The sequence below is a fragment of the Trichomycterus rosablanca genome, chromosome 4 (assembly GCF_030014385.1).
Source record: "Trichomycterus rosablanca isolate fTriRos1 chromosome 4, fTriRos1.hap1, whole genome shotgun sequence".
In the NCBI taxonomy this organism is placed as follows: Eukaryota; Metazoa; Chordata; class Actinopteri; order Siluriformes; family Trichomycteridae; genus Trichomycterus; species Trichomycterus rosablanca.
The window spans coordinates 51,879,598-51,899,908 of NC_085991.1; the positions used below are offsets into that span (position 1 = coordinate 51,879,598).

At 40.1% G+C, this 20,311-nt stretch overlaps 1 protein-coding gene across 1 annotated transcript; it reads right to left on the minus strand.

The window, feature by feature from the left end:
- Nucleotides 1-8,280: 8,280 nt before the first annotated feature.
- Nucleotides 8,281-16,161, minus strand: mnx1 (motor neuron and pancreas homeobox 1). The gene is made up of 3 exons (XM_062993646.1): nt 15,771-16,161; nt 10,603-10,766; nt 8,281-8,553 (listed from the first exon to the last, which is right to left on the minus strand). The coding sequence occupies exons 1-3, from the start codon at nt 16,159-16,161 to the stop codon at nt 8,281-8,283; spliced, it is 828 nt and encodes a 275-aa protein (XP_062849716.1).
- Nucleotides 16,162-20,311: the final 4,150 nt, after the last annotated feature.

Genomic DNA, 20,311 nt, shown 5'->3' on the forward strand with positions numbered 1-20,311 from the left:
AGTGTAGAAACAAGGAGGTGGTTATAATGTAATGACTGATCAGTGTAATGTACCATATGTTTGTTGTGCTTCTATCTGACATCATAATCTCCCTCTGACTCATTTAGATGGAGGATGAAAACATGCAGTGTACATTCACGACCCCCTGCGGATGAACTGTAGCCTCTCGGCTCCCAGACAAGAGTGACGTGTGGCGCATAGCGGAGGGTCACCGCTACATTCAATGCCCACTCTTGATTAATTAGCAACATTAGCGGTTGTGTGGGCATGGAACGGGCAAGCCGGTCAGCCGGGGTCAAACTGAGAAAATGTAGATGGGATGTAGAGTATCAAATACTGCAAAATGTGATGGTAAAATGAAGTCAAGAATGGCAGCAGGCATGGTGGTGATTGTCAAATTGACAAGGGTATGGAAAAGCAAGTCAGTTAGCACCATCACCAAGCTATGGGTGATGAAGACCTTGGTCTGGCCAGTAGACACATATGGATGGTGGCTGGACACTGAAGAAAGAGGAAGAAAGAAACAGAAAAGTGTAAAATCTCATGGAGGAAGATGATGACCACTGGGCAGGGGTACGAGATGGCCAGAACAGAGAGGAACCACATTACTGAACCACATTAAGTCTCACAGGTCATGCTATTTTGGGCGTGTCATAAGCCACCCACATGACATAATTAAATGAAGTGTTATGGCAGGACTCGCATATCAAGCAAGACCAAGAATGAGCTGGATTGCATTATCAGGTGCTCGTCTGTTACAGGGGACACGAGATAGAAAGCACCATCACAAAGCCAACCATCACAAAGCAATGACATACACATAGTGACATAATGTGAACTGCTACATACTGATGAAAGTTTTGGTGGGTGTGGTATAACAGTTTTTCACACCTGAAGACTGTTTAGGGAAGCCAGTTTACCTACTCAATTTCTCATTTGATGGGTGTGAGAAAACCAGACTGCCTGGATGAAACCCCTGTGGACACAGAGAACAAGGTTAAACCCCTTGTAGACGCTGACTGGGGGTTAAAACCCGAGTCTTTATAGTTTAAGTAATAGTTCTGTGGGATTTACTGCTGGAGCTGCTTCAGATCAACTAGTTGTGCAGGAAACATCTAGGAGCAACAACAGCTCTACGGAAAATGCCACTTGAGCTCATTGAATGGGATTGTTGCATGTTGCAGCTCATAGTACAGAACATTCACCTTGGTACTTGGTTGCTACACTCGATACCACGTTATAACCTGCGTCTGTAAGCAACCTCAGCGCAAAAGCTGTTCATTTTTGGAATTTGTTTTCATGACCAAAAAGCCACGCAGGGTGAAATTGTACTGTAGAACTACAAAGTGCTTTTATATGGTAAGTGGAGCTGATAAAATGGACAGTGAGAGTAGAAACAAGGAGGTGGTTTTAATGTTGTGGCTGTGACTGTAAGCCATGACGTGACTCTACAAGTTCCTCAGAAGAACAGGAGCAAATGCATGTCCATGCTTTCCAAATTATCCATGACGTTACAAGTCCACGTTTCTTTGTTCCCCAGTCGATCAGTCCTAATCGGAGGTGTCAGCAGATCAAACAGACTCGCAGCGACGCGTCTTTGTTTTTCTCACCCCCCGGCGGAGGGAGGGTCGGCGGGATCACACAGATGGGCAGCGTTTCCAAGTCTGTGACAAAGCCAACATTGTCAGAGTGTGTGAACGCACCACAGTAACGGCACACCGGCCCAGCAAAACACACACAGGTGAGTGGTGTGTGTGTGTGTGTGAGACACCCTGCACTGTCTCTGACCCCACGCTGACCCTGCAGTAGGAAGGAAACGTGCTGATAACATCAACACCAGACACTGATAGCTCTTATCATCAGATAATCTGACGTGATTCGGAGGAGGGTTGTTGCGGGTAACGCAAATATAAACAGTACAAACATTTAAAAATCCGCCTCCCGAGGTCCTTCAATGGAATGATGTCCTGTCCAGGGTGTGTTACTGCATTGAGGCCAGGGATTCAGAGGACCCACTGTGCGCCTGATCAAAAAACCTGGTGGTTTTCTTGTTTCTACACTCACTGTCTATTTTATTTTATTATGTAGAAGCATATTGTAGCTCTACAATTACTGACTGTAGTCTATCTGTTTCTCTGCATGCTTTGTTACCCCCTTTCATGCTGTTCTTCAATGGTCAGGACCCCCACAGGACCACCACAGAGCAGGTATTATTTAGGTGGTGGATCATTCTCAGCACTGCAGTGACACTGACATGGTGGTGGTGTGTTAGTGTGTGTTGTACTGGTATGAGTGAATCAGACACAGCAGTGCTGCTGGAGTTTTTTAAATACCGTGTCCACTCACTGTCCACTCTATTAGACACTCCTACCTAGTTGGTCCACCTTGTAGATGTAAAGTCAGAGACGATCGCTCATCTTCTAGATGGTCACAGGGGCGCTGTTGGCTAGATATTTTTGGTTGGTGGACGATTCTCAGTCCAGCAGTGACAGTGAGGTGTTTAAAAACTCCAGCAGCGCTGCTGTGTCTGATCCACTCATACCAGCACAACACACACTAACACACCACCACCATGTCAGTGTCACTGCAGCGCTGAGAATGATCCACCACCTAAATTATACCTGCTCTGTGGTGGTCCTGTGGGGGTCCTGACCATTGAAGAACAGCATGAAAGAGGGTAACAAAGCATGCCGAGAAACAGATGAACTACAGTCAGTAATTGTAGAACTACAAAGTACTTCTATATGGTAAGTGGAGCTGATAAAATAGACAGTGAGTGTAGAAACAAAGTGGTGGTTTTAATGTTATGGCTGATCAGTTCTACAGTATATTGTCTATTAATTTGAGCATTTGGGTTTTTTCCTCACACCTGCTTTACAACACACAGGGTTACAACACAAACTCCGGTACGTGTTCAGTTGTGTTTATTGTTCATTTTTGAAGTATGTAATCCTAAGCTAATAGTGATAATGTTTAGTTTGTGTACACAGCTCCTGCTTTAATCTCATCCAGTGTTTAATACGGGTGAGATACCGGGTTCAGGAAGAGTTCAGCGTTCATTCTGATCTCACTCTGATATAATATGATATGTTATGAACTTTTGATACCATAGATGTACTAAAAATCAGAAACATTGCATGAAAATAGCTTTACTTTAACTAGAGTGACTAAATCACAGTAAAAAACACAGTAGCCACCGCAAAGCACTTTCGATACGTGACATTTTAGAGCAAAATTGACTATATGAGCAAAAGTATTGAGACCCCTCTTCTTTTTATATATATATTTTTTTTTCTTTATGCATTTTCTCCCTTTTAGCACGTCCAATTGCTCGATTGCGTCACGCTTCCTCTCCACCAATGCCGATCCCCGCTCTGACTGAGGAGAACGAAGCTAACCCACACCCCCCTCCGACACGTGGGCAGCATACCGTATGCATTTCATCACCTGCACTTTTGAGGAGTGTAGTGCAGCTCAGCGTTGTGTACGGAGAGACGCACCCTGAGAGCACTCTTTTCTCATCTCTGTGCAGGCGCCATCAATCAGCCAGCAGAGGTCGTAATTGCATCAGTCATGAGAGAGAGAGACCCCATCCGGCTTAGCCCCACCCATATCTGAACAACAGGCCAATCGTTGTTCATGTGGCCACTCAGCCTTAGAGGGTAGGCAGAGCTGAGATTCGATACGATACGATGTATTCGAGATCCAGCTCTAAATAGCTCCAGCGTGTGTTTTTACCGCTGCGCCACCTGAGCGGCCTTGAGACACCTTCTCTAATTGTTGATTTTATGCATTTCATTAATTCAATGTCTGTTTTACCACTGCTTTATCCTATTCGGGGGTTGTGTTGGGTACAGTTCTCTAGGCAAAAGGCAGGAAACACCCTGGACATGTCACCCGTTCATCAATTGGACTGTTGGAGGAAACCGGAGCACCCAGAGGAAACCCACACAGACATGGGGAGAACATGCAAACTCCAGACAGAAAGGACCCGGACCGCTCCGCCTGGGAATCAAACCCAGGAAAGAGGTACCGTGCCGCCCTTATGTGTTTTAGCCACATCAATTGCTAACAGGTGGAATAAATTAGTTATAAAGAAAACTGTATGCTTCCATCTTTGCAGCAACAGTATAGGGAAGGTCCTTTCCTGTTCCAGCATGACAGTACAAAGAAAATCTTGCTTTAAAAAGACTCCAGTGTCCTGCACAGAGCGCTGATCTCAGCCCTACTGAACAGCTTTGGAATGAAGTGGAACGTCAACATCAGTGCCCAGCCATACAAGTGTTCTCTTGACTGAATGGGCACAAATTCCCACAGTCTTGTGAGAAGCCTTTTCAGAAGAGCGGCTGTTCTAGCTGAAAACATCACCCAGAGGTCAGTCTATTTAAATACCATTAGTTTTTAAAATGGGCCATGGTAGCTCAGTGGTCAAGGTACTGAACTAGTAATCATAAGGTTCCCGGTTCAAGCCCCTCCATTACCAGGTTGCCACTGTTGGGCCCCTGAGCAAGGCCCTTAACCCTCAATTGCTTGAAATGTAAAAGCGTCTGCTAAATGCTGAAAATGTAAAATGAGACGTCCAACAATATCATGGTCCGGTGTCTGAATACTTTTGACTATGTGGTGGATGTGTGTTGGATAATGTTGTTGCCTAAACAGAAAACGATCTGAAACAGCTCAGTAATTTGCCCCACAGTAAATGAAGCAGTTTTGGAATTGTTACCCCGGGTGTAAAAAGAGCTGATCAGTCAGGTATAAAAAAGCCCCCCGGTGATCAAAGTGGGCTGAAGCTCCTGAGTTCTGCTCTGTATGCGTAATGGAGACAAGCACCATAAACCAATCTCCCCCTATTAGCCTGAAAGAATATAAGAGGCACTTAACGTCGTAAGGGATCGTTTCTCTTAGGCCACATGCTGCTGAAACCGCAGGGTGGCGATTATATTTAAATCGCCTCTAATTGAGTCCAGTAAAAGCTTCTCGTTCAAAAAAAAAAAAAGAGCCGATAGGTGACTGGCTTTATTGGGCTGGATTACTGAAGGGAAATGATCTCGCTCTCTGCTGTGATACTGACTCGTAAAGCCTGTTGGAGTTGGGGAGCATGCGGGCGTGCAGAGCTTTCGGCTTGGAAACATCTCTGGTGGATCCATGACACTACGATGACGTTCTCATTTGTAAAATGATTCACCAGTAAAGCCAAACACATTGAACATCATTTAATTCCAGTGCAGTTGTTCAGGGCAGTTGTAGCCTAGTGTTTAAGGTACTGGACTAGTAAGCAGAAGGTTGCTGGTTCCAGCCCCACCACTGCCAGGTTGCTGCTGTTGGGCCCTTGAGCAAGGCCCAGATCCCTCAATTGCTTAGACTGTATACTGTCACAGTACTGTAAGTCACCTTGGGTAAAAATGTTAATGTACATGAGTGAATGATAGTGTATGAACGAGTGAATGAATGAGTGAATGAATTGGTGCATAAACAAGCGTATGAACGGGTGTATAAGCAAGTGAATGTCCGACTTTATGACTGAGTGAGGGTGTGTTTTAGAGCTTGATGTAACGGGTGTATAAGCGAGTGAATGTACGAGTTGGACAAAAGCATCTGCTAAATGCCGAAAATGTAAATATAACCACTAAGACACCACCATTTTTCCCAACCTTTTCCACCCCTTTACCAAATGTACAGATGATTCCGGAGGCAGGCAATCAGATACACGTTTCATTTCAAAACACATTATAAATAGCCGATGCTCCGTCCACTGAACCGTGCGGCCCGCTGATGGATGAGTGGTCCTTCAGAGGGTTTATTATTGCACATCCATTGCTGCTGCGGTGTGAAATGTTTCAGCCACACATTTGCACAGATTCGTGAACTCTATATACAGCAGTTCCCATGACCCGGCCAGGTCGCCCTCAGCGCTCGTCTTATAGGTGCAGTCTCGTCCACGTCTGCTGAGGAACAGAGGACTTCATTCATGCTTCAGTCACCGTGTGTGTCGGTGTATCTACCGACATACGGACACAAAATAACGCACAAAGACACTGAACGCTTAAAAAAAAGAGAATTTATTTGCATCTTCTCATTAGCTAAACATTTTAGCCTACATGCAGTTGGCACTTTTTTATAAATACAATATAGAAAAATAAACACATTTTCACACACAGACACCAGGTGGACAGTTTATAACAGGACACACGTCTCAGAAGGGCTATGATAAAGTATGACTAGTGGTACTGAATTTATCTGAATGGGTTTCAATGGAGTGTGAACTAGAAATACATGCTGTGTCACCATTCCTGTAGTCCATATACTTATAGCAAAAGGTCAAACTGGGCAAATCCATAAGGAATCTATAAGAACTGATTCCACAATGGTTGCAACTGCCTATTTCCTATGTTTGTGTTCTTCATACGTCCAACCCAACCCCCATTTTTACAACAGTCATTTACATTTTCAGCATTTAGCAGACACCCTTATCCAAAGCGACTTATATTACAGATACAGTATACAGTCTAAGCAATTGAGGGTTAAGGGTCTTGTTTAAGGGCCCAACAGCAGCAACCTGACAGTGGTGGGGCTTGAACCAGTGACCTTCTGATTACTAGTCCAGTACCTTAACCACTAAGCTATGGCTTGCCCCAGTCGAATCCCAAATAACGTCCTTCATTAATGTACTACACTAGATACACAAGTGCACTACATAGGGCACCTTCTGTGTAGTCCACGTGATTTATTACTGGACTGATTGTTGGTTTCTCTTCAAGTCTTTCCACCACACACAGTAGGCTACGGTATATGGAAATGGCTTCATATTCCCTGCAACCAACTGAATAAAATGAAGGTTTCTACAGCATAATATATAATGCAATATACACCGATCAGCCATAACATTAAAACCACCTCCTTGTTTCTACACTCACTGTCCATTTTATCAGCTCCCCTTCCCATATAGAAGCACTTTGTAGTTCTACAATTACTGACTGTAGTCCATCTGTTTCACTTTTCTTCAATGGTCAGGACCCTCACAGAGAAGGTATTACTTGGGTTGTGGTATTATTTGGGTGCAGAGTACAGAGCAGGTATTATTTAGGTGGTGGATCATTCTCAGCACTGCAGTGACACTGACATGGTGGTGGTGTGTTAGTGTGTATTGTGCTGGTATGAGTGGATCAGACACAGCAGCGCTGCTGCAGTTTTTAAACACCTCACTGTCACTCCTGGACTGAGAATAGTCCACCAACCAAAAATATCCAGCCAACAGCGCCCCGTGGGCAGCATCCTGTGACCAGTGATGAAGGTCTAGAAGATGACCGACTCAACCAGCAGCAATAGATGAGCGATCGTCTCTCACTTTACATCTACAAGGTGGACCAACTAGGTAGGAGTGTCTAATAGAGTGGACAGTGAGTGGACACAGTATTTAAAACCTCCAGCAGCGCTGCTGTGTCTGACCCACTCATACCAGCACAACACACACTAACACACCACCACCATGTCAGCGTCACTGCAGTGCTGAGAATCATCCACCACCTAAATAATACCTGCTCTGTGGTGGTCCTGTGGGGGTCCTGACCATTGAAGAACAGCATGAAAGGGGGCTAACAAAGCATGTAGAGAAATAGATGGACTACAGTCAGTAATTGTAGAACTACAAAATGCTCCTATATGGTAAGTGGGGCTGATAAAATGGAGAGTGAGTGTAAAAACAAGGAGGTAGTTTAAATTTTATGGCTGATCGGTCAAATGGGCTATCAGTCAACTGGGTGCACACACAGACATGATTAGTGATGTCAAAGGGAGGATGGCCCGAAGCCCTCTGATGAAATGCCCTGACTTGCACCTAGAGTTTCTCTGTGGAACCAGACCTGCCCTGACCCCAAGGTCGTAATCACAATATACTGTATATTGTAATATATATTGCCCCTTCCCCCAATTTTTAGATGTGCTCAAATCCCCCTAAATAAACATTTTGCTCTCTAGCTTTGTGTAAAGAAGGATCTGTCATTGTGCCCCAGATCCCCGGCCCTGACTCTGACCAGGATAAACCGTCTGATAAAAAATGAATTGAACATTATAACTGGACTCCAGTGTTTACATAAGCTTGTATTTCATGGCAGTTCTGGGACGCTGATGATTTCTGCTGGGGGTTTTTCAGTGTCTGAATGGACCATGAACATGTTGTGAACGTGTATCTGTACATCTGTACTGTCTGTTCCAGAATGAAGGACTACAGTGGTGAATAAGAAATACACATGCAGGTGTTGTAGACCACTTGAAGTCTAGGTTTCAGGCCTGAGGGCTCATGTGGACCCTCTCGTCCTCTGAAGAGCACTCGGACGAGTTGCACATGTAAGTGTCCCCTTCGTCGTCCTCCTCCTCCTCATCGTCGCTGTCCCTAAAGTCCCTCAGTCTGCTGCTTTTAGCTGAATCCGGCAGATCGCTCTTCCCCTTCTCTTTACTTCCTTTCTGTTTCTCGCCTGCTTCCTGGGATGCTTCCTGCTCCTTGGCTTTCTTACTGCGCTTCCACTTCATTCGTCTGTTCTGAAACCAGATTTTTACCTGGAAAAAGTAATAAATACATAACTGTTATTATTAGCAGTAGTAGTGATGATAGTAAAACATTGTCCATCAATTCGTTCCATCTGGACAGATGACGTATGTGGACATCATCTTTAATTATTGACTTCATGTGTTTTCCTTTCATCCATTGCTAAACAGTGTGATGTAAATCAATTATATAATGCAGTGTCTGGTCTCACGAATGCTCTTGTGCCTGAATAGGCAGAAAATGATCTATAAGACGAGTAAGAACCGTCATTGCTGCAAAATATGGAAGCAACTTCATTTTAATGCCCTTGGGTTTTAAATGGGATGTCCAACAAGCTCATGGTTAGACGTCTAGGGGGTGTTATAGGGCAGTGGTAGCTCAGTGGTTAAGGTACTGGACTAGTGGGCGGCACGGTGGCTAAGTGGGTAGCACTGTCGCCTCACAGCAAGAAGGTCCAGGGTTTGATCCCCAGGTCGGGGGTCCTTTCCGGGTCCTTTCTGTGTGGAGTTTGCATGTTCTCCCCGTGTCCGCGTGGGTTTCCTCCCACAGTCCAAAGACGTGCAAGTGAGGTGAATTGGAGACACTGAATTGTCCATGACTGTGTTTGATATTGAACTGATGAATCTTGTGTAATGAGTAACTACCGTTCCTGTCATGAATGTAACCAAAGTGTAAAACATGACGTTAAAATCCTAATAAACAAACAAACAAACTGGACTAGTAATCAGAAGGTTGCCGATTCAAGCCCCACCACTGCCAGGTTGCCACTGCTTAACCCATAATTGCTTAAATATTTTGTTCCTTCATAACTGTAAGTCGGTTTAGATAAAAGCGTCTGCTAAATGCCGAAAATGTGAATGTCTATATACTTTTGGCCATTTAGCATATACTCTCTAGGCCTAGCCGCCTTTGATGGCTTTGGCATCAGCAGGGATCGGATTTGGAATCTTTTAATGATCCTGTAAATTCAGTCCTTTGATTTATTTTGAATCATTTTATCATTGTCATCGACCGCTTTAGTCTGGGTGCATCTGGCACCACCTGGCAACGCTGAGCACAGGACTGAATTACAGTTTGATTAGGGCGCCAATCCATCCCAGAGCAACACGCACTCACAATGAAGATTTAGCAATCAGTTTTACTTATATATGTATATACCTGTATATATATATATTTTTATTATTTTAATAATCTAAGCAAATAAATTCTTCATATGTGCCGATTCAATTTGTGTTGGATTTTGAAGGGTTAGATTAAAGAAGCCGAACAGAGGGCTGAGCAATAGGAATTTAATTGGAGACCTTTATGAGAACTTTATGACAAGTTCCGCCCGCTGTGCCAGCTGCAGAAATATCATGTCCTATATACACCGATCAGCCATAACATTAAGACCACCTCCTTCTCTACACTCACTGTCCATTTTATCAGCTCCACTTATCATATAGAAGCACTTTGTAGTTCTACAATTACTGACTGTAGTCCATCTGTTTCTCTGCATGCTTTGTTAGCCCACTTTCATGCTGTTCTTCAATGGTCAGGACTCTCCCAGAACCACCACAGAGCAGGTATTATTTAGGTGGTGGATGATTCTCAGCACTGCAGTGACACTGACATGGTGGTGGTGTGTTAGTGTGTGTTGTGCTGGTATGAGTGGATCAGACACAGCAGCAATAGATGAGCGATCGTCTCTGACTTTACATCTACAAGGTGGACTAGGTAGGAGTGTCTAATAGAGTGGACAGTGAGTGGACACTGTATTTAAAAACTCCAGCAGCGCTGCTGCGTCTGATCCACTCATACCAGCACAACACACACTAACACACCACCACCATGTCAGTGTCACTGCAGTGCTGAGACTGATCCACCACCTAAAAAATACCTGCTCTGTGGGGGTCCTGACCATTGAAGAACAGGGTGAAAGGGGGTAACAAAGCATGCGGATAAACAGATGGACTACAGTCAGTAATTGTAGAACTACAAAGTGCTTCTATATGTTAAGTGGAGAAACAAGGAGGTGGTTAGATATGAACACACTTTGTGGGTGTGGTTTGTAGGTGTACCTGGGTCTCGGTGAGCATGAGGCTGGTCGCCACCTCGAAGCGTTTGGGTCGAGACAGATACTTGTTAAGTTTGAACTGATGCTCCAGCTCGAGAAGCTGCTGGCTGGTGAACGCGGTTCGTGGCCTCCTGCACTTTCCCAGCAGTGTGGACTGATGAGCCTGATCTACACACACACACACACACACACACACACACACACACACACAAAACACACACATTTACAATCACATAACCTACATAAACATCATATTAACGTGTGTTGATGTTCTGAGGAACAGAACCTATTTACAGAATATCTACTACATTAGTAAATTGTACATACTGAATTATGGTTTACACTATGTCGCCAAAAGTAATTGGACATCTAATCATAAGCTTGTTGGGCATTCTATTCGATATTCGATATAAAACAAACATGACCTCTGTTGTGATCTTTTCAGCTAGAAAAGCAGAAGGCTTCTCACAAAATGTTTAATTATGTCTGTGGCAATTTGTTCCCATTCAGCCAAAAGAGTGTTTGTATGGCTGGACACAGATGTTGGTCAAGAAAGCCTCAATTAATGTTCAGTAACAATTCATTTCAGAGCTGTTGAGTGGGGCTGAGGTCAGGGTTCTGTGCAGGACATTGGTGTTTCTTTAGACTGATCTTTTCTTCATGTCTTTATGGAGCTTGCTTTGATAGGGCATGATAGAACAGGAAATGATAGAACAGGAAATGGCCTTCCCTAAACTGTTTATGCAAAGTTTAAAGCATTTAATTTCCTTTAAATAATGATTTATTCCACCGGTTAGCAACTGTAGTGGCTGTGGTCATTCTCAGCACTGCAGTGACACTGACATGGTGGTGGTGTGTTAGTGTGTGTTGTGCTGGTACCAGTGGATCAGACACAGCAGCGCTGCTGGAGTTTTTAAACACCTCACTGTCACTGCTGGAGTGAGAATAGTCCACCAACCAAAAATATCCAGCCAACAGCGCCCCGTGGGCAGCGTCCTGTGACCACTGATGAAGGTCTAGAAGATGACCGACTCAAACAGCAGCAATAGATGAGTGATGAAAACTCCAGCAGCGCTGCTGTTTCTGATCCCACCACCCAAATAATATCTACTCTGTAGTGGTCCTGGAAGAGTCCTGACCATTGAAGAACAGCATGAAATGGGGCTAACAGCATGAAATGGGGCTAACAGCATGAAATGGGGCTAACAAAGAGAAACAGATGGACTACAGTCAGTAATTGTAGAACTACAAAGTGCTTCTATATGGTAAGTGGAGCTGATCAAATGGACAGTGTGTATTTTGCACTATACACTGTCAAAACCTTCAAATTTCATTCAGTGGATGCAGAGAATATGCCTTACTGGACTCTACCGTGTTTTGGTTTGTGTGCTGTATGGACTGTGATGAATTGTAGAGTTCTTCGGGGTGTCTATATAATTACTATCTGAAGAAAAAAAACAAGCCAGTCTTCCTCAGATTTTTTAACGGTTATAATGAACTTGCTTTGATGACATTGTTGCATTTCATTTACTATCAGATGTAAAGTGCAAAACGTGAAATTGTAGAATGTGTATATATATGCACATATATTATGGCAAGCCAAACAGGAAATATATAGCAAACACTGATATATATGGAATGAAAACAGATATATTTGGAATGAAAACCGATATATATAAAAATTAAACTGACATATATGGAATGATACTGATATATATAAAATAAAACTCAATATATATGGAATAAATACTGATATATATATATATATATATTTATATATCAGTTTTTATTTTATATATATATCAGTTTTCATTTTATATATATCAAGTTTCATTTTATATATATCAAGTTTCATTCCATATATTAGATATCAGTGTTTGCTATATATTTCCTGTTTGGCTTGCCATAATATATACAGTATATAATGTGTGTAGATAATATCAGGTCTTGGTATATTTACATTTACATTTTCAGCATTTAGCAGCTTTTATCCAAAACGACTTACACAATGAGCAGAGCACGATGAGCAATTGAGGGTTAAGGGCCTTGCTCAGGGACCCAACAGAGGCAACTTGGTGGTGGCGGCCTTCTGTTTACTACTCCAGTACCTTAACCACTGAGCTATCACTGGCCGCACTGGTATATTCAGTGTATGCAATTTATATGCGATTCCAGTTGGTCAGACTTCAAGCATTGTTTTATGTTTTATTTAAAATAAAAGTGATAATGTTTTACATTTAACGATTTTACTGTAGTTTGAGGATCACCAGACGAACAGCAAGACATGTTTCTAATATCAGGTTTATTTTACCCGATACACAGTGGAACTGTCGCGGTCGGCGTGTGTATCAAAAACGCCACGTTGCGACATTAAACAATCTGCCCCAAACACACGCAAAGAATCAAAATGAAGACCTAAATTTGATTTATGTTTCCTCTCTTTGTTTTATGTTTCCTCTCTGTTAAGTTTGGTCATGTAACGTTCGTGTAAAAAGGACAATTCAATGTTTATTATTTTCTAGCATCTTATTTGAACACGGGTTTAAAAAAGTAACTAAATTAAACAATAATTATAACACAAAATGAATCGTGTTATAATTTAAATTGGGCGAAACGAAAGATCAATCGTTATCGGTAAACGCACCCCAGGTTGGTTTTGTACTTGGTTGCCAAGTCTTCACTAACCAATGACCTCTCTTTATTTTTTACCTTTTTTTGGTACATCCCTATTCACTGTTGGCCGGCTGTAAGATGTGATTCAGTAAACAAAGTGTTTGTATGCTGTTCGAAATACAAATAGTGGGTGAGTCATATTTTTGGGACGCCGCGTCATTATTTGGCTGTTCAACGTTTTGTTGGGTTTGTTTTTAATTGTATCAATGCCATAATACAGTATATTGGGTGGAGACGATCTCCCCAATATTGGGATCTGCTCAGAATGCCCCTTCCCAAATATAGTGATGTAAAAATTATAAATAAACATTTTCCACTAACTAGCTTTGCGTTATGTTAGGATATGTGTTCTTATTGGCTGGAATGTTTTGGAATTGCAGGACCCCCTCCCTCATTAATTGTATTGAGTTAAAGTTGTATATCTTTATAGGTAGGCTTTGTAAATCGGCCTTATTTACCTACATCTCGGGATATTCAATGGGAAAATTAATTTTCTCTGGCACCCACAAATTATAATTATAATTTAATTTACGCACGCATTGGGTCTGATAAACCAGTTCTCTGCTTTGAGAAGGATGAACAGGATTTTTAAGTGGGAGGTAAAATGGACAGATAATGGACAAGATGGGGGGGAGGGGGTATCAGGCCGGTGAGAAAACCACTTCCAGACTGAATGTTTACACCCCGAACACAACTGCGTCTCTGTGTCGGGTTTACTAAGAACTGGGCGCGAAAGTGCAGATGTTTCACCAGCTGTGTACAAGCGAAAAGTGGCCACTTATTAATAAACAGCCAATTGCAAACAACAGGCAGGTGAGAGTTCAACCCGCATTCCACAGCACAGTATTAGGCTGGAATATATATACAGGTAATTTATTAATCCCTGAAGGGAAGTTAGAGTTCCAGCATCTTATACATATATATATATATACACTGAAATTCAGTATCATTAACTTAATCTAACCTGATACCATGCATGTGTTTAATGTATATTAATGATATTTTCTGGTGACTGCAAAAGCATTCAAATTATCAATTAAAACCAAGACATTAAGAATTTTTCCCGACGTCGACTGACTGTCAAATTGTGGTTAAATTAGAAGGTTTTTAAATTGGATGCTGATGGTAACATGTTTATTGATGAGCTCTTGCACAAATCCAAACGCAGTTAAAGTCTTTTTAACAGTAAACACCCAAAACCGGTCACCCCAAACACACACTTACATTTTACTGCATATAGAGTCTGCTTTCTTTATTAAACTATTTCGTTTTACAGTTAAAATGTGGATGTTTTAACTTAGATGCTTGTGTGCCCGCAGAAAAAACATTTATTCTATGTGAGTACACATTACACAATAATAATAAATAACAAGTGAATAATACGTTTGTACTCTTTATAGCAGCATAAACTGCTTTGCTTAGATTTCTTTTAACGGGGTAAAATATATTGGCATTTATGTAAAAGAAAGGTTTGTCTGTTGCACTATTATTATTATTTATACTGTATATTGCACGTGTATTTGATATTATTTGTATTTATTTATGCATACTAGTTTTTAGACTGGACTACTGATGGTAACATGTTTATTGATGAGCTCTTGCACAAATCCACAAAACCGGTCACCCCAAACACACACTTACATTTTACTCTATATGGGGTCCTCTTTCTTTATTAAAATCTCTCGTTTTACAGTTAAAATTTGGATGTTTTAACTTAGATGCTTGTGTGTCCACAGAAAAACATTTATTCTATGTGAATACACATTACTAATAAATAACAAGACATGACATTCATATAGATTTACGTTTGTACTCTTTATAGCAACATAAACTGCTTTGCTTAGGTTTCTATGAACAGGGTAAAATATGTTAGCATTTATGTAAAAGAAAGGCTATTATTATTATTTATATATTGCACGTGTATTTGATATTATTTTTATTTATTTATGCATACTATTTCATTTTATACATTGTCATTAAAACACAAGAATAATCAAAATAATCGTTTAGATATTTTAGCAAATGTAACAACGACCATTTTCTGAATATTTTCTAAAACAATTTTTAAAACACGTTGTTGTTTTTTTTTGCTTTGAATATTGAACTAAAGACCGAAGGTGTTTTATTCTATTTTTTATTATTATTTACTATTACGCTTGTAACTGCTTTGTTGTTTATTGGGAAACTACTGATTTTTACACTTAAATCCAGAAATTATAAATAGAAACTGGAGGAAACAATTGAATGCATAAAATATATTTTATAATAACATGTACTAAATACTAATATAAAATTGGGTTATTACGAATTAAAGGCACAATATTTTCCAATATAGGATTTCGTACAGCCTAACAATTGTAAAATAATAATAATAATAATAATAATAATAATAATAATGAAGAAGATTCAGTGCGTCAGTGGCCTGTTAAAAATGTTATATTGATTAATTCTAACTGTTCACCTTCAGATAGAATAATGGTTAAATTTGCAGGTACTCACGGTTGAAGTCGTGCTGGAGTTTAGGGAGCGTCAGGCCGGCGGTGGAGATCCTTAACCAGTGATCAAGCTGCAGGGAACCAGGGGGCAGTTTGAGTGGCTCCTCGTAATGAGGAATAGGAGGGTAGGGGTAAGACAGCATCGGAGAATGCCCCAGCGGATACGAGAACATGTGCGGGTGGTACAGAGCGCTGCTTGGCGTATGGAGACCCACCATGGCCGAGGGGGAGTTCAGAAGCTCCGAACTCGACACGCTTCTTCTTCCCGAGGATGAGGAGGACGAAGATATGGAGTTAGAGGACAGCGAGGTGACCAGAGCCAAGGGAGAGGTCTGAGCTTTAGGAGGCTCCACAGCCAGAATGGCATCGATGCGAAAGTTTTTGGACTTCTCCATGTGGTCCACACGGATCTGTGTGTCTTCTCCAGACTCACATGTGGGTGTGTTGCAGATGTTGGCGTGCTGGTGTGTTGTGCGTTTGTTGACGTGACGTTTCTCCTCCTTAAAGACTCCTTATCTGGGCTATAAAGCCAAAAAAATATCTGGTGTCTGATTGGTTGTTTACGACACGCCCACCGAAGGCAATGATTTCAGATTAACACCAAACAGGGTTGCCAGATTGTTGCGACGTTTTAACCCACATTTGTTATCGTTCTTTCTTAACATGCAACATGCAATTTTTAAATAAATCCCTGTGTGTTTTTTTTTTTATCTTAAATCTATTTTTATTCTAAATGGCTCATTTTTAATAACTGAAAAGCCAATAAATAAAAATAGTCAATCAATAAAACATTAACTATAATAATTTATAAGTTCAACATGTATTTAAATGGATGTCTGTGATCGTACCTGTTTAATAATCCCAGCCACACATCTATTTCATTTCTCGTTTTAAAAAGGTTTCGGTTTTATTAAAAAAAAAGACTGTAAAATTGATTCTGTTTTGCAATTCTTTTTCCGGTCTTTTCTGTGTGGAGTTTGCATGTTCTCCCCGTGTATGTGTGGGTTTCCTCCCACAGTCCAAAGACAGGTGAATTGGATACAAAATTGTTCATGACTGTGTTTGATATAAACTTGTGAACTGATGAATCTTGTGTAATGAGTAACTACTGTTCCTGTCATTAATGTAACCTTAGTGTAAAACATGACGTTAAAATCCTAATAAATAAATAAAACCATTTGGAACCATTTAGCGAAAACTATTCTAAATGGATCCCAATTATATAATGTTGTATCTGGTATCTGGTATGACTGAAGGCTCAAATAAATCATTCAAAATATATCGGATTGGCATTCAAGGTATTAATGTCGTAACCTATACAATTTTCCATTTTTCAAGAGAATTCACATATTTTTTTACATATTTGTCACACGTATGTTTCAGATCATCAAATTAAGTTTGATATTAGACAAAGACCCAAATAAACACATTAGGTTTTTTAATGATAATTTTATTTATTGAAGGAAAAAAGATACCTGCCTCTGTGTGAAAAAGTCATGCACGCCCAAACCGGGAAGGAGGCAAATTATTTTTCACAGCACTGTAGGTAAAGCCAAAAGTTTACAGACACTTGGACAATTTCTTATTAGTGATTTTAATTACTAATACACGTGCACTTATAAATAGGGCTAGTTTTACTGAACTCGTTATAGGCTAAAAGTACATGGAACAGTGGTCTCATACCTCTGGTCAGAATTAATCCAGATGATCTGCGTTTTTATTTTAGCGCTTTAGATTTGTCTATATATTTTTGGAATATGTGTGGTTTTATTTCTACCAGTTTTAAGCATTTGATTTTACATACAAAATAATGTCTCAAAAAAATGACAATAAATGTTAAAAAAAAAAAACTTGTTGTAACAGATTTATGACTTTCAGGTCTAAACTGGACCTGTGTGGAGACGTTCATCCAGAGTTCATCCACCTTCATGTCCAGCAGGGAGGCCAGTGCAGTGCAGCGTCAGTCCAGCTCACTCACTGATGACTGCAGCAGCCTGAATGTGAAGTAAAGCGAGTGTTCACTGGCTTATACATTTCTGAAAGGGAACAAACGTTCAACCTTAATGTTATTTACATGTGAAAATATCTCACAGAAAATCTTAGATGTTCTTAAACTATTTTTACGTTAAAGCTAAAACCCTGACTTATAATTCCTCACTGTATTTAACACAATTCTCATGTTAAACCCTTTTAACTAATTATATTATTATATTATAGTTCAGCTTACGTTCTTCATGGGGTAAATACTTTTACAAATAATGGGGTTTGCTAATGAGGTATTAATTCGAGCATGTAATTTATAAATTATTATTATAATTTTTTTTTACCAATCTGTGTCACCATAGCTGCTCGATATGATGACTATATGACTCTTTAATAGACCACCTACTGCACTACAGACTTTATACTGCATTTAATCGGCACATAAATAGCTAATTTATAGTTCATTTACACTCCACACTATATTTCAACTGTAAATATAACCTTCTGTACCATAATGTAATGTACCTAATGCCTTACTGAAATTTTTTTGTTTTTTTGAGTGATTTGTGATTATCTTCGTGTTCACCAAACGTATGTTTTATATGTACATTAAAATAAATTTTGAGTTTTTGTTTAATAGAATCCGATTTGAAATGTACTTATTGTTTGTTAAGCCAAAGCAGAGAATATCAAACAGTCCATTCAGAGATGCTCCCTCGACTAAATGGCCACAATTATTCCCTCAGACACTTGCTATCATAATGGGGCATTGTGATAGTGATTGGTCTATCCAAGTGCTAACAGAAAACTGTAACTGTCTAATAAACAAAATATTAACGTAACATCTAATATATTATATGGCCAAAAGTATGTGAACATTCGACCACACCAGCTTGTTGGACGTCCAAATCTAAAACGGTAGGCATTAATATTGAAGTATCACCCACCTCACCTTTGAGACTACAGCCTCCACTTTTTATTATTTGATTTTATTATCCCACGCAGCAAGAGGACTCTGTTTCCCCCAAATGTTTTTAATGAAACACGATTTTCCAAGGCCATATTTCAACTGAATGAGTGCTGTGAACGCACCAAAGGTTTCTCTCAAATGTTTGTCTATCATCTATCAAGATTTCTGTCATCTTCATGGCACTTCTGTGGTAAATATACAATCATTACATAATGTAAATATGAGTTAACTAGTTAACTAAAATAAAAATGAGCATTTTTGATAACACAAAGAAGATAGTTATTTAGGCTATATCTAATGTTATCTCAGATCAGCTACCTAGAAAATAGACATTTCAGTGTCTTTAAATGTGATAAACTAATAGAAATATAATATAGAGGATATAATGGCCAAATTGACAGATTTTGAAGAGAGGACGTTTTAAACTAGATAAACAAAGTAATTGGTTTCAGAATGACGTCTGAATGGTTGATGGAATTTTGACCGAAGTTTTAAATGTGATGTTTGGATAAGCAGATGGAGTGGTGGGTGAAAAGATGGTGTGATTGAGGGATGAAGATGGAAAAGGATGGAGTAATGGGGGTTGGGCCTTGCTGCTGGACCACACGTGTCTTTTTTGCTTTCTAATTAGGCTCTTCTGGCTAATGGAGGAGAGAATGAGTGACACTGCATTTGCCCTTCACCTGTCTCTCAATCAGGCTGATGGGATCTCTCACGTTTCCTTACATCTCTCTCTCTCTCTCTCTCTCTCTCTCTCTCTCTCTCCCTCTCTCCCACTGTCTGTCTGTCTGGTTACTGGTGTATTTGCTCAGGGGAAATCATTGACCCCCACAGGGGCTTAAATGCCCCAGAACGATTTTTGTCATGCCACCAATCTCATTAACCTCATAAACACTAAATTAAAAGCTTCATTTTTACTGCTATATATTTAGGCACAGGTAATAAATACCCAATAACAACCCAGAACCTCTTAATTGGTTGATTGGTGTTTTGTTACTGATGTACTTTCATAATTAGTTCAGAGGTTTCAAACACCATTACTAATGGTTTTATACAATCAGTTCTTTACAATGTATTAATAACTGAGGCACCAGTTTTGGGAAGGTCCTTATGTTTCCACATGACTGTGCACCAAGCATGGTTCATGAGGACATTGAAGGAATGAAGGATGTTTCATTCGGTATGAAGGAAAGCTCATCAGTAAGTTTATGTTTTATAAAATGAAAACCTGCCTAATAATGACAGTGGTACCTCAGAGGTACTGGATTAGTAATTGGAAGGTCAAGTTTCAAGTTCCACTCTTGATTCTAAATTGCTTGTGTTGCATTGCAAGACACTTTGGATAAAAGCACCTGATTAAACCTGATTAATTAATGACACTTTTGGGCTGAATTTACATACACCTGCATTTTCATGATGTTTTGGGAATGTAAAAAATTAATAATAATAATAATAATAATAATAATAATAATAATAATAATAATAATAGTAATAGTAAAGTAATTTGCTGTAGAAATACATTGTTAGTGTTGAATTTCTTCTATTTTGTTGTGTGGCCTCCTAATTCAGTATGTAACTTCTCTTTGCCCATA